Source organism: Harpia harpyja, chromosome 13, assembly GCF_026419915.1.
Source record: "Harpia harpyja isolate bHarHar1 chromosome 13, bHarHar1 primary haplotype, whole genome shotgun sequence".
Lineage (NCBI taxonomy): Eukaryota > Metazoa > Chordata > Aves > Accipitriformes > Accipitridae > Harpia > Harpia harpyja.
Window position 1 is genome coordinate 26,472,685 of NC_068952.1, and position 15,206 is coordinate 26,487,890.

Consider the following 15,206-nt stretch of genomic DNA (forward strand, 5'->3'; position numbering starts at 1 on the left):
GCCGCACCTGTGGGTTGTCGTTTGGTTTGTTTGGGTTTGGTTTTTGGTGGGTTGGTTTTGTTTGGGTTTTTTTCCCCTTTCTCTGTTAAGGAATGCTCTCTGGGTGAGGCAGCCGAGAGCTGGTATCTGATCTGAAAATATCTGTCGACATGCTGCCAGGGGACAACTTCACCGTGAAAGGATTTCCCCCCGCAGCTCTTCCACCCGGGAACGGGTGCGCGGCGGCCCGCGCGCCTTCCCCGCCCGCTGTCGGCGGCAGCCTCGCCCCCGCCCCCTCCTCCCGGCGGCGGCGGCACCTCCGCTCCCTGTGCCGTCCCCGGGGCTCGCTGCCTTATCGCTGTCGTGACCGCGGCTGCCGTCACTGATGGAGCCCGTTATCAGCCGTGCAAAACGTTACCGGTAAGCTCCCTTCAGGGTGTCGCTGCGCGGTGCTCGACGATGCCAAAGTCCGTGGGTTTGTAGTCCGGAGCGTTCCCTGAACAGGCGTTGGTGAAAGGGAGCGGCGCGGAGGGGGAGGAGGAGGTACAGGCAGCAGATTCGGTTTAGTTCGGCGTGCGGGCACGACGTCTTTCCCGCCGCTGCGCTTGCCTTCTGGAGCGTGTCCTCCCGCAGAGTCGCCCGCGGGCAAAGCGAGCCACAGTCGTTGCACAGCACCAGGGTGATTCGTTTGTGATAAAGTCAAAGCCGATGACTTCGCTATAAATAATTCGGTGTTTGGGCAACGGGTATGATAGTAGAATATGTGAAATTCCAAACGTCAGTATTTGCTAGAGCAAATTAATCTGAAGGGCATCCAGATGAAGGCCTGAAAGGTATTGTAGAACAAAGTTCTACAGGTGTATGCACCAGCTGCTGTTTCAGAATAGATCGTTTTCCCCAGGGTGAAGTTTAACAGGAGGCTTGATCACTCAAGTAGGAATATTACTGTGGTTGGACAACATGTTTTGATAAACACAGTATCTTTTTTTTTTTTATCAGCTAGCAAGCAACTTTTGTCGATTTGATTTCTGTTAATACTGCTAACGTCGATTAGACATTAATTATTAAATGCAATTCACAAAGCTGGAGGAAACTTTGTATCTTGCCAGAGAAACTGGACATTCACCCCAGGCCACTTTCACGTTCTGAAAACTGCAGGTTTGGTAGCAATCTCCTTGTCTGATAAAAGATGTTGGGTCACACATCAGGCCAAAAAAATCATGCCAAAGAGCTTGGTGTATGGCAAGTAAAACTACAGAACGCAGGAATTTAAGGAGAGGGAGGGATTCTGAGAAGAAACGGACATGGCTAAGGATCCTGTAGTTAAGGAAATAGGAGTTTTAATAAAATTGCTGTAGTTGACTTGTAATAAAATGTGCTACTTTCATTTGATAAAACAGAAAAGGTGTTAGGCATGCAGGTTTCATGTGCCTCTACTGAATTACTGTTTTTCAGAATTTACACAAAGAGTGATTAAAAATAGCTGAATTTCTAGGATTCTCTCCGCTTAAGAAGATGGCATCTGTTTCAGACAGCCCAGCGTTCCAGTCTGTGACCAGTGGATCCTATGAAATGTGTACCTTTCAGAAAAGGTACATTTACATAGAAGTAATCTTTGTGCTTTCTTTGACAGTTGGTCAAAGAGGTCATAACTGGAAAATAAAAGATTTTATAAGAGATATATCTTTAATAGAAGCTTTCAGATACAGAATTGAAGCAGTTAAAGCATGGATTATATTTTAAACTTATTTATTTTCATTTTTCTCATCAACTGACTGTGTGTGGAAAATTCACATTCACTTCAGAGTAGGACTGCAGTTGTAAAACATGCTTTCATGTATACTTGTAAAAGTCACTGCAAGGTTGTTTAACTTCAGACGGCCATTTGCCATGCTGTATTTGTATGAACCCCACAGTTACCAAAGTCACTCGTGACAGCTTTTTCTATCAGCATTTCAGCATGCATGATCTGTGTGCAATCTTATGCTTTCAGACATGCACAGTACTTTCTCGTTGTTCTTTCTGCAGGCTTGCTAGAGGCTAGAAATGCCTCACAGAAGCTCAGAGCTGGGAAAAGACAGTGGTCAGAAACCTAAGTAGGAGCCAAGTTGAAACATGAGGTGTATTGCAGATTCTAGAAGTGATAATGTAAGAATGCTGTTTTGGTATCTTTAAATGAGGTCCATACATAGAATTATGGAATTGCTCTAGGTGGGTTTTAACAAGGAGTAATCATAGACTCATAGAATGGTTTGGGTTTGGGATGACCTTAAAGATGATCTAGTTCTAACCCGTTTGCTATGGACAGGGACAACTTCCACTAGAGATGAGGTTGCTCAAAGCCCCATCCAACCCAGCCTTGAACACTTCCAGGGATGGGGCATCCACAGCCTCTCTGGGCAACCTGTTCCAGTGCCTCACCACCCTCATAGTGGAGAACTGCTTCCTTACATATAATCTAAATCTACCCTCTTTCTGTTTAAATTTAGTTAAAAGAATGTCACGAACATTTTCAAAGACAACCTGTTTTGTCCATACATATGGAAATAATAATTTGTGAATTATGCGACTCATACCATGGTTTGTCTTTTTTTTCTATGAGATGATGATACTTAGAAGTTTAGCATTGTGAACTCTCTGATGTTTTTCTCTGCATCCCCACTGGCATCTGAATGCGTTCCTTCCTGGTTGTGGCAGCGCTATGGGAAGGCAGGTGTGCTTCCTGGGTGCTGGTGGGTGCCCAAGTCATTTCCTCATACTAAGGATGAGACCTAAAGCTTACTGCTGTTTTCCTGCTCTCCTCTACAGCTGTCTGGTTTTTACCAGAGAGAGATCTTGCAGGGGGTGGGGGTGGGAATCAAAGCACAGACCAACAGGTTATATATCTGGGTGATCAGGAGTAGATGTTGAGTGCACACAGTGAAACACATCTGCTCCATACCTTAGATACAGCCTCTGGAAACTAATCTTGGAGATTTATTTTCTTTCCTGCTTTTATTATTTTGTTTTCTGCTTTTATTTTCTTTCCTGCTTCTCCAGAATGTATTTATTTGGTGGCTGATCTTTTTTTCTTTATCCCAGTAAGAGATTTCCTATGAAGTGCCTTAATGTTCAGTGATACCCATAACATACTTTAAGTTTAAAGAAGGGATAAACAATGAGAAGTGGGAAATTGCTCTTGTGTTGGAGAAAGTTATTTGCTGGCTGAGACCAAGACAGAACTGTGAGAAATTTAAGGAGAGCTGACCAGGCTGAGTGGATCGACTAACAGCATTCAGTTCTGATAAATGCAGACAATCCAGACTGGAAGGAAAAATGCTTAAGTTACGCTTTTTTTTTTTTCTTTTTAACTTTTCTAAGTTCAGTATGTGCAGTTTGGCGTGATCTCTAAAAAGTGGAAGACCACCTTTGTAAAATCAGCTCTTTTCAATACAGGAGGAACGTGGTGAAGCACCATGTAAAAAAGTATGTTGACTTCCCCCCCCCCCCCCTTAATTTACATTAGTGGTACAGCTTCACTTGGAATGACTTGTTCTTACTGATCACCTCATTAAAGAATTCCTACATATGTAGAATTGGAAGGGTAGAGAAGGTGTTTAAGGGCTGAGGAAAAACTTACAGAGAGAGATTGCAGTAAAATGGTATGCAATAAAATAATACGGTGCAATAAAATAATATCCAACCAAAAGGATAGCAACTGAATTGAAAATTCAAAATGTATAAAAGGAAATACTTTTTGTTACGTGCCCTAACTATGGTTTGGAATTCATTTCTTTGGGAAGCTGCTGAGGTTGAGACCATTGCAGTATTGCAGAGTGGTGGGATACTGTCCTGACCCAGACTGGACAGACCAGGGAGTCATGTTTAATTCGAAGTTCCCTCAGGCTAAATTAAGGTGAAACGACACCAAACGATCAGTTAAAGATTTTATTCGTGACAGAAGCAAACTGAACTGGGGAGGCATGGTAGTAGGTGGCAGGGTTTCTCACAACAGGAATTGGCATAAGACTATGTAAACCGTGTAACCCAGGGTAACCATATACATCAATTCAGGGAATAAGGAGATCCCCCCCATCGAGTCATGAGGTTCAGAGCAGACCCCCTTGCTTTCTAGACTCCTCCTCAGAGAAGGGCCCAGGGGTGGCTGGATCCACTCTTAGTCCCAGACTTGGTCAATGGTTTTATGTCTTAAAGGGATGAGGTGTAGGGATTGTGGAAAAGGAAAAGGAACGAGAGAAGAAGGCAGAGAGAGAAAAAGGGAGAGAGGAAGATTTCACCAGTCCTGGGTCCAGCGTTGGTTCAGTCAGCCAAGGGGTCCAGTCCCGGTGGGCTTGCACACCTGGGGCTTCAGTTTGTGTCCTTTTATCATCCTTGCTCCTCCTTTGGGTGGGCACCCGAAGTCGTCAGGCGAATGAGCAGTTTGTGAGCCTTTGGGCTTGGGGGTCGTTTGTGGAGTAACTTCTCCTTCCCTGCAGACGTGGCCATTATTTGATCTTTGTATCAGAACAGGGAGCTGGGCACCCTCCAGCACTGCCCTCCCCCTCCTGTTGCCGATGTTTGAGCTGATGGGCTTTTCACCTTGGTTCCTTGCTGTGCAGGGTTTGTCTTTAAGCAGAACTTGCCCCACCACAATGTTTGAGACATTAAATCTTTCAGTCTCTCACAGATACCAATAGGAACATTCGGAGCTGTAGTTAACTGTGTGACACTTTGTAAGGGATGCAAGTGTTGACTGGCTAGTCAGAGAGGGAAAAGGGCTACTTGGATGTATTTGGGAAAAGCTGGGTGCATCACTGCTCTCCGCTGCCCATATAGACGAGCTCTATATAGTACGTGGTTCCTGTAGCTGCCTTGTATCATTTGTAACGGAAAAAGGTAACAGCTAGTCAGGGAAAAATGCCGGTGGGGTCGTACCACTAGGCCTCGAGAAGCAACTCACTTGCCTCGCAGCCCTCGCTGCCGCTAAGCTGAGCAGCGTAGGGCGAAGCTGAGGCGGCAGAGCCCGACGGCGTGCGGCGGGCAGAGCCGGCTCCCTGCGGCCCGGGAGGGACCGGAGCGGCCACCCCTCTCTGCGGGGGCTCTCGTCCCCGCGCGGCCCACGCCCGCAGGACCGCAGCTCGGCGGTGGCGGCCGCCCGCCGTACCACATCCGGGGCCCCTTCCCGCCCTTTCGGTTTCGCTTCCAGGCGGGGCGGGCGGTGCTGCGGAAACGAAACTGGGGCCGTCATCGGCCGCCGGTCGTGCCGCCGTGCTGCGCCGCGCTGCGTCGGCTGCCGGGGGTCCTGGGGCGTCTGCCGCAGCTCGGAGGTCACGGCCCGGGGAGGGCAGGGGAGCCGTCCGGTCCAGCCGAGGCAGGCTGCCCGCACCTCGGCTGTAGCGGCCCTCAGCGGCTGCCTGCCTGCCGCCTGCCTGCCGGCTGCTCCGCGGCCGGGAGCCTGGATTCGTCTGCGGTACGTGTGATTGAGCCTCACAGCCATCGCGGTTTGAAAGGATGTGTTAAAATGCGTCTTGGTTCCCCTCTGAAGGAATCGACTCTAATTCTGTCCGTAGAAACGTTACTGATTTTTTTTTCTTCACAGGTTCGGTGAATGATTCAGCCTTTTCCTGCCAAGAAATCTGCCAGGAAATCTTCTCTAATCACTAAATTTTCTGCTTTGCTCTCTAAATCTGTTATTCCAAGCAAGGAGTCTTCAAAAACAGTTGCAGATCAACGCTTGAGTTAGAAATTAGAATTAGTTTTCTGTGAACTTTATGTTACCAGCACTGGTTTTCTATCACAGCAGTGGTCTGCCAGGATTAGGGGCTGTCTGTATACCATGCTTGGAGGCACAGACCTATCTTTGAATGTTGCTTTGCAGAACCTTTTTGAGATTGTGTCAAAATGGAACGTGAGTGTATGGAGAAGATCAACACTTACTGTCAAAAGCAGAAACTGACACTGGTTTATGCCAATGTCAGGATGACCGGCCCATCTCATGATCCTGAGTAAGTTCACTATGCATGTCAATAAACATCAAGATTCTTCCTGCAATGTGAATGAACTGGCTAAGGCTTGCAATCGTAAAAGTTAATTTGATGAAAGTGTGTATATGGCAGGAGAGCTGGTTGAAACCATAAATTGAGTGGTAGGTGGGTGGGGAGGATGTCATGTGATAGAGTTTGAGGAGAAAACTTATTTCAGAGTTCATGGCCCTTTTTTGGAAAGCAACAGCAATGCACCTGTTACTGGTAACTATATTGTAAGTATGCTCTGCATCTGCCATGAAATCTCTCAGGAGGTGGGGTGGGTTGCAGCAAGTATTTCAGTTTATGATCTATGCTAACTTGAGTGCTTTGATTTTTATTTAGTTTTACAAAGTGTGGAAATTATTTGTGACTTATGTTGTTAATTTCTAACCATAAAGGTTGGGTGTATATTAATTGTTCGGGTACCAACATGTTTTATGTGTAGTTAATTTTTGAACATCTGTTACAAGAGAAGAGTCTTTTGCTTAAGCTGTTTTGCTTTTACTTTTCGAGACAATTACAGGTGATGGAATATGCTTTATTTTTTAACACAAGCATGGTGTTTTGCTAATTTTTTTTCCCTTGCCAGAGATCATAGATACTCAAGATCTATGATGTTTCCTTGGGTGATTTTTTTTTTTTATTTTTGCTTGTTTGCATGAAGACAAGCCTTATGCTAATGATTAGTATGTTTCTTCTAATGTCTTCCATGTCGCCAGCCAGCATTGTCTGTGCTGACTTATTCTTGGACCTGACCATAGTCCCAGAATAAATTAATAAGTATTAGCTGGGTCTCAAATGTTAATCAGTTATCTTAATTTTTTTCCCCGTGCAGCTCACATAATTCAAAAAAGTAACCCTTGCTGCAGTAATGGCCACAGCTGTGGTCACACAGCTACGTCTTCATGCTTCAAAAGTGATGGCATGGGACTAACAGAATTTACACACATTTCAAATTTATTCATTTATCCCATTTATTGCGCTTTTTAATTTTTTCTGTGTGTTCTGCTACATTCACAAATATAATTCAAACCATTTTCTTGGATCTGTAAGTCATGTGAGGTGTGACAGTGGTATCTAGGAAAATGCTGGGTAACTTGGGCTCTTCCAAGGAGTACAATGTACAGTGTCTGGCTACAGTGATGAATGCTGTAAACCTCCTTTGGTGCCTTTGTGGTGCTCTTTCCCAGTGCTCTGTCTGCTAATGGGATACATTGGCTACTCCTGGTCCTGAGCTGGCTCCCTAACTCTTCTGTGCTGTGTCCCACCTCATAAGTCCTCCTGCAGTTGTCTGAGGCATGATGCAGAGACACCTCCTGCCATCTTCTCCCCTCCTATCCTGGTTTTGGTGCTGTAGCTGCTTCCGCTGCAATGTCTGTCAGGGTCGGTGCTGAACACAATGTAAGAAGGTTGAGAGAGCCCAGGCTGGCTCAGTCCCGAGCGGCAAGCTTTCTTGGGCTGGGAACGCAGTGTGTGGACAATCAGGCCAGTGCTGCCTAAACCTGTCAAGTCTGGGCAGTGCTTATTAACATGGCGGATAAGCATGACTGTACATTTGGGACCAACTCATGTAACACTCATTCAGATAATCCTCAACTCAGGTAATTAACTCATGGGTCATTGGGACTCAGAGTGCAGATTTCCTCAGGATGCTTAAATGGTGAATTTTGGATGCAAAGTCATAGCTGAATGTATGTAGTATTCAGAGCTTAGATACGGGTTGGCTAACAAACCCTTTCCCAAAGAACGATCTTTCATGCTTTTTTTTTTTTTGTATGCTGTTTCCTATGTGTAGAGTATGTGGCACACTGGTGTGCCTTGTCATACTGTTTATCTCCTTAAGATATCTCATTAAGGCTTGCTTACGCAATGACTGCAAGCACTATTCTGCATCTGCATTGTTTGCCACCCAAACATTTCATTATAGGGAAGTGGAGAGTGAAGTTGGAATACTGAAAAAAGTGAATTCTTGAAGTCATTCCAGTATTTGAGACAAATCATCCCAGAGAGAAACTCGTGGTGCTATACCTAGACTGTTTCTTTGTGTCAATCTATCTTGTTGATTGTGAGCTTGTGTATTTATGTACTCTGTTGTAATCTGAAGTACAGACATACCCAGACGTTATAATAATGGTCACGTTAACATGACACAAATCTGTGCTGCTGTCAAAAGCAGAAATTTAGTTGTTGTTTTCTGCTTTGTTGCCTTTTGTGCAAAGGCAGCAGCAGAAACATTAGGGATTTTGCAGTTGCAGGACAAGTTGGGTCTGGGTAAGAACTGATTTGGCTGAAAACCAACCATTCGTTATTAGGTCACTGTGGTGGGTTGACCCCAGGTGGCAGTGAAACCCTCAGCCAGCCACTCACTTACTTTCCCCCAGTGGGATGGGGGAGAGAATCAGAAGGGTGAGAGGCAGAAAAACTTGTGGATTGAGATAAAGACAGTTTAATAAGTGAGGCAAAGCTGTATGTGCAACCGAAGCAAAATAAGGAATTCACTCGCTCCTTCCCATCGGCAGGCAGATGTTTAGCCATTTTCAGGAAAGCAGGGCTTCATCATGTGTAACAGTTACTTGGGAAGACGAACATTATAACCCCAAATGCCCCGTCTTCCTCCTTCTTCCCCCCGCTTTCATTGCTGAGCGCAATGCCATGTGTCATGGAATATTGCTCTGGCCAGCTGCCCTGGTTGTGTCCCTTCCCAACTTCTCACACACCCCCAGCCTACTTGCTGGGAGGCTAGAGTGGGGAAAAAGAAAAGGCTTTGATGCTGTGCAAACACTGCTCAGCAATAGGTAAAACGTTGTATTATCAACACTGTTTTAGTCCCAAATCCACAACATAGCACCATACCAGCTGCTATGAAGAAAGTTAACTCCGTCGCAGCCAGACCCAGTACAGTCAGTCCTGAGCTGCGTCAGTTCCATGTTCTGACTCGTGGAGTTGCTGTATGAGAAGCAGTGCGTGCACAGTTGTGCAACGGAGTGGTAAGGGATCAGTGGTTCAGTGTGGAAGGGCAGGACTTTTTTGTTTGTTTGTTTTTTTGTGTCCTGGTGTTAGGGCTTCACAACCTTGCCTGTAACAATGTTGACCTTATGCATTCTTTTGCTTTTAAAAATTTAAATCATTTTGCTTTTAAAAAGCAGTTAAGCATTTAAAAATACTGTTAGAACTAATAAAGTACATGCGTTTGTGACTAGTGAAGAAGCATTTAAAAATATTTCTACTAAAGAGTTATCATAATCAGGAGTTAGGTATAATAAAAACACATTAATACTCAAATACCTCCACAGTTAACTTATAGTGCTTTGTAGATAATAAAAAGAAAGTTGAATCTGAGAAGGTTATTAAGTATACATGAGACAAAATGTAACAATGTTTTAGAAAAGTTTCCTTCATTGCAGGTTCACAGTTGTGGTTAAAATAAACAATGTAGAATATGGTACAGGCACTGGTAAAAATAAGAAGGAAGCAAAAGCAGTAGCAGCAAAAAAAACCTGGGAAATGATTGAGAAACAGGTGAGTAAACTGTAGGATTTAATTTTTTTTTTTTTTTTTTTTTTTGCTAGTAAAGGTTGAAGATGAATCTCTAAAAGTAGCCAATATAGTATCATTGTTTTCTTTATTTTAGAAGGGTTTCTAATGCTGCCATCCCTTTTCTTGTCTCTGGTGAGGGCGTTCAGAAATTTCAGAAAATTCAGAAGGCAGCACTCGCCTTTTTTTTTTTTTAATGAGACATTTCACAGCTCGTTCCCTGTCTTTTCTTAAAAGAGGTGGGAGGAGACATGGTGAGAGGTTGTTAGACATTGGTGCAGTACTTGGAAAACTGGATTTACATTTCTTTGGAAGTTCAAAATGTAATAATTCTAGGTTGGGATGACTGTCCTCTGCCACAAGGGACTCTGTTAGTGCAAACTTGGGATTTCTTAAAAATATTTTTAAATGCTGACAAACCTTGCAGCTATATTAGATCTTGTGCCCTGTTTATCTTAATCTATTTATTAAGCTTAAGTTTTTAAGTTACCTATTTTGTTTGTCTTATAGCCAGAGAGCCCTTCAAACATGCAAGCTTCAGAATTAATGACAACTCAAACGACCTTATTACCTGTACCAGCCAATGACTATGTCAGCCAACTAAATATGTATTCACAAAGGACGCTGCAAATAGTTGATTATCCTAACACAAAATGTACTGGAGAAGCCCATGCTCCCATGTAAGATGTGCTTTGTCTTCGTACTTGCTTTTAATACTTCTGGTGTTTACTAACACTACCATTAGTTACCCTGAGTAGTGTTAGATGAATCTTTAGAAATACAATAAAAATTTGGAGGTAGTCTGGAGAGAATCCAGTGGAGGGCCATTAAGGTGGTTAAAGAATTGGAGGATACGGCATAGGAGGAGAGGCTAAGAGGACTGAGTTTGTTTAGCTGGGAGGAGAAATGGCATGATGATAAAATGGTAGTCAGTGTTGACAAATTGTCCGTTATCTTGGTTGTAGCTCTGGCATCTTTGTGGACCTCTCAGCATGTATTTTGGAGACCCCTAGGAACCAAGTGCCAAGGAGAGCCTGTTTGTGTCTCCTGTATGCATTGCAGTCAGTGAGTTGTAGAAATGTTTCAGTTAATGACAGCTGAGGGATGATGAAGAATATCTACATATTTTAACTCTCTTGACAATGTCTGCTGGAAAACTCCTCCTCTCTTCCCCTGAAAAATCAGCCATTTTAAAACCTAAATTGCAGATAATTTATGATTGTGGGTGCATATGATATGATGCTTTGAGGAGTTCTACCTTAAAAAGTGCTAAATATTCACTCTCTGAAAATTGATTATCTTGAAGGCATGTCAGATTAGTTATCTACCATTATTAATTAGATTAAATGTATATTGGAAGTACTGTCCTGAAGATGTATATTTCAGATTTCCATTCTATAATGTCAATTGACTTATTATTATTATTATTATTATACTTATTATTATACTTATTATTATTGACTTGTCAATACACAAGTATTTTAGTGTTTAAAATCATTAAATTAAGACTTGTCATATGGGATATAAGACTTTATTCCCTGTTGTATTTTACAGGTTTTCTTGTAGCTGTACAATTAGTGGTTTTGTGTATGGAAGTGGCACTGGAACTTCTGTAGCTGCTGCAAAACAAGCTGCTGCGAAACAAGCGCTTGAGAAGCTACATAAGCAAGGCACTCTAACAGTATGTGCTATATTTAGCCTTAAGACAGAAGTTTAATTCTTGTATCTTTAATCTCTGAACAGATTTCCTCATTGTATTTAAAAGCATATTCCATGGATTTCACTTAAGAGGGAAACAATCCATATTTTGGTGGGTTGGTTTGGCTACAGGATTCTGTTGGTAAAATTTATGTTGTGTTTCTATATTCAACTGCTGGATTAAAAAAATCTCACAGTTGATATCTCTGTGTATTTCAGAATATGGTCTGATATGTTGTCATTCAAGGATGCACGTATCTTAAAAATTTCTGAATCCTGACTAATATAGCGGTTGTCTCCTGTGTGTTGTCGAGCTGACTGGCTATGAACATAAATATCTTACTGCCTTGTGTTGGATGAAAAATCTATTGTGAAATGTGAGAAAAACAAAAGCAGGAGTGAGATTCAACAGGACTTGCCTCCTGTAGTATTCCAAGGCAGAGTCTAGTGAATTGCTAACACCATCCTCTGGAGAGCAGAGCTATTGTCTTCACGTTGGTGATCGTATTTCCATACATGCAAAAAATTATTGAATTCTAATAGTGATCTAAACCCACTTCTGAAATGCACAGAACAGTACATATGAGCTAACTTAAATGAAGTGTAGTTTAAAGGGAAGGAAGGCAGTATGGAGGAGGAAAGAAACCTTTTTTACTTTAAGTACTTTTTTCATTATTTGGCTGTTTACTGTGAATTTTACATGCTGCTTTTATTGTTGTTTTTAAGTTAACCATGTAATTAATGGCCTCTTATAGCTCTAGGATCCTTCCTTAATATTTTCCTGTGTTGCAAGCTCATGGGTCTTTGCATTTTCATCAAAGTCTGAAATCTATTACCTCGAGCAGAACCTCTGTAGCAATTATTCTAAATTTGGGGTGGGTTGTTTTGCTTTGGTTTTAATTTTTATTAATTCCAAGACATGTCTGTGTAACACACAAAATGTAAATAGCAAAAAGTAGTAAAGGCCCTGAATTCAAGTACTCCTGAATTCAAAAAAATGGGTCTTGTTTGTTGGCTGTCATTGAAACATAAACCGTTAAGTTTTTTTAATTTTTGTCAAGTTATGGTCTATAACAATCGTAGGCGCTGCTTTTAATGTTACATTTATGTTCTTATGTTATAGGGGGAAAGAAAAAGCTGGGGGAAGAACCTCTACTAAGTATTTAGGATTCATTTTTTTAGTCGACCCCGATTTAGTAATTGAGGTTTCGCAGGGTTTTCACACTGAAGACATTGAATGTCTTTTTGTACAGACTCAAGATTTTCAGTTCTGCTGATGACATAAACCAAAACCTACATATATCTTGTTTTCCCCACAGACAATTGCATATGCAGTAAACAATGAAAACATTTGCTTTTAGTAACTGTAAGTCTTATCCTGATTTTTAATAGATCTCAGACTCTACTTCTGCAAATGTGTCTCAATATGAGTGGGAAAACGCTCACTGTGACATGGCCCTGTATTTCACTCCTCTGGATGGAAGTTAGGCAGATGCCTTTCTTCTGTAGGGCTTTGAATGTTCGGTGCAGTTAACAACTTCCACTTAGGACCTTGTAATCTTCCCTCCCCCCTCTTTGAATGGCATCTATTGCACTAGGGATTTTTTTTTTATGTGATATTGTTAACCATTCTTGTTTTTTCTTTTTTCAGATGGGAAGAGAAGAATCTAATGGAAATTCTGTATTTACCGAACATAGTAATTCCTCTCGAGTGCCAACTCAGTCTGACTCAGAGTAAGTTGAGTTCACTGATAATGTGAAACAAAATATATTTACTAATCTTAAAGGGTCATGTGATCTAGTTCTAAATAAAATCTGTCATAGTGGCTTCTGCAGTATAAAGCCATTTAATTTAAGCTTCTATTTCTTAGATTTCAGAGCAAAATTTGTTGTACTTGCGCAATTTTATTTGAGTCTTTACGGGTTAGCTTATAATAATTTTAGAGCTTTCTAATATATTTATATTTTGCCATGAGTAGTTCTTTCAGAAGCATTTTTACTGTGATGGAAACGGAATAAACTACCTCATTCAGTAGCGTTAATTCATGCCATTTTTAATACTCACTTTCCTATTGTGACACTGTTATGAACTCAGTATAATTCAGTTTCAGTACTTTCCTGTGCTCCACATTCTGCTTTCTTCTCTGTTTTGTTTTTTTTTTTTCTTTTTCCTTCTCCATAAATCTTCATTTCCACCAAAGGGAAAATTTGCTTAGCAAAAGACAATGAACACACGTAAAGTTTCATTTGTGATTTGGGAACCCTAGATCAAGCCTTTTGTGTCCAGCAGTTAATTTGACTGTAGTGCCACTACCACCTCTTTTATGTTCTTTGTGCGATTGTAAAGCAAGCTGATACGTACAGTGCTAGAGGTGGCTGCACTGCCTTTAAATAAACATCTGTATTTAACCTATTTAATTTAAGGATATAATAGAAAATATATCATATAGACATCTAGATATCATGGCATCATGTCATAGAAATAGAGGAGTATATTACAAAATATTATTTTTTTATTAGCTTTCCAGCATAAAGTTTTGTAGTTCAAATCAGTCATGATTGTTAATGCTTTTTCAGGTTTTGCTTTTAAAAACTATGGGGTTTTTTATGCTTCTGTTTTTCTTGTGGCCATCATTTTATTTATTTATTTATTTGATTGTGTTACTTTCACCTAAAACTAGTCTACTATTTTTCAATAACAGCAGTATTTCCTTTGAAGACTCAGCTGCAAAGTTAGTAGAAAAAATGAAAGACATGGCAGTATGTGAAAAGCCTTCACCTTCTCAGGTATAGTATGAAAATGGTCTTCCTCATAATTACATTTTAGACCCTGAATAGAGCAAGCTTCTTGTCAGAGTGTAGCACCAGTTTGTTCCTTTATCTACTAATCACTAGAAAACACATGCGCATTTTTACTATGAATATTCAGTACTTTCTTATTGTTACCATTAGTGTGGACCCAGTTTATGTACTGTTGACTAAATGGGCAGTACTCCCAAGAAAGGGGATCACACTGAGCTCATATTTTTCTGTGGGAAGAATGATGATGTCATACATAGCACATGTGAAAAATTTTAAGCTAAGATATGGCTTCATTCTTATTACATTGTTTATAATTATAAACATTACCTTGTTTATAATTTATATGTTTATAATTTATAGACAATTCCTAGTTACATTCTCAGACACATTTTAAACTAAGTAGAGTGAAAATATTCAGGATATCTCAGTTAGCTTTTTTTTCTCTTTTTCATGTAGAGAGACGTACAAAGTTCTGCCCTGAAATCCAGAAGGTATGTGTTTATTTCTAGGGTGCTATCTCCCATAAACTATATTGCAAACTACTTTAATGTTTCTATATCTGGCAAAGAAATGCCACTATTGGGAGGTACATTTCTTTTCTCTTGTCACATATTAGAAAAACGGCTCATTATAAGTTTTGCTTTTATCCTTGTTAAAGAAAATTGGCAGCTAATTTTGATAATGCAAGAAACAAGGAAGAGGAGAAAAAGATGTCAGATTTAGATGAAAGTTTGCCAGATTTGGACACAAATACCAGTGAGGAGAATGAAAGTCCATACACAGTGAATAAAAGGTAAGAAGGATTTTTTTTTTTTTTTTTTTTAATAAGAGCTGTATGGCAATTACAATATATAGTGGTCTAGATTTGTTTGTTTATTTATAACAGAATGTGGGAAAACACTGTTGTAAAAATAACTTTCTAAGAAAATTGGTATTTGAGATACAATTTTTTTTTTTTCCTGGAAATTTCAAATATAGTATAGCAACTGACATGCAATGATATTTAATGCTTACAACCAAAAGTCATTTGTGTGAAGATGTGAGGGTAATTATGCTACATGCTTTCAAGGGTCAGTTTCCCTTGTTTTTTTAATCTTCAAGACTATGATTTAGACCTGTATAGGTGTTGAGTGATCCCTGTAGAATGGTATTTCAGCAGATGTAGTAGATCTGTCAGGATCATTTTTA

The 15,206-nt window shown here is 40.9% G+C and overlaps 1 protein-coding gene across 7 annotated transcripts in view; it reads left to right on the top strand.

Annotated features, from left to right (window-relative positions):
• EIF2AK2 (eukaryotic translation initiation factor 2 alpha kinase 2) overlaps window positions 1-15,206 on the top strand; it is a 23,822-nt gene continuing 8,616 nt past the window's right edge. Inside the window, exons 1-10 of one of the 7 annotated variants that reach the window (XM_052805399.1) lie at window positions 420-1,571; window positions 2,008-2,127; window positions 5,837-5,963; window positions 9,389-9,503; window positions 10,029-10,198; window positions 11,073-11,199; window positions 12,868-12,950; window positions 13,919-14,003; window positions 14,475-14,509; window positions 14,677-14,811. In XM_052805399.1, coding sequence (XP_052661359.1) covers window positions 5,860-5,963; window positions 9,389-9,503; window positions 10,029-10,198; window positions 11,073-11,199; window positions 12,868-12,950; window positions 13,919-14,003; window positions 14,475-14,509; window positions 14,677-14,811 — 854 coding nt within the window. In that variant the 5' untranslated portion in view covers window positions 420-1,571; window positions 2,008-2,127; window positions 5,837-5,859. The other 6 variants (XM_052805398.1, XM_052805392.1, XM_052805396.1 and 3 more) reach the window with 6 other exon arrangements.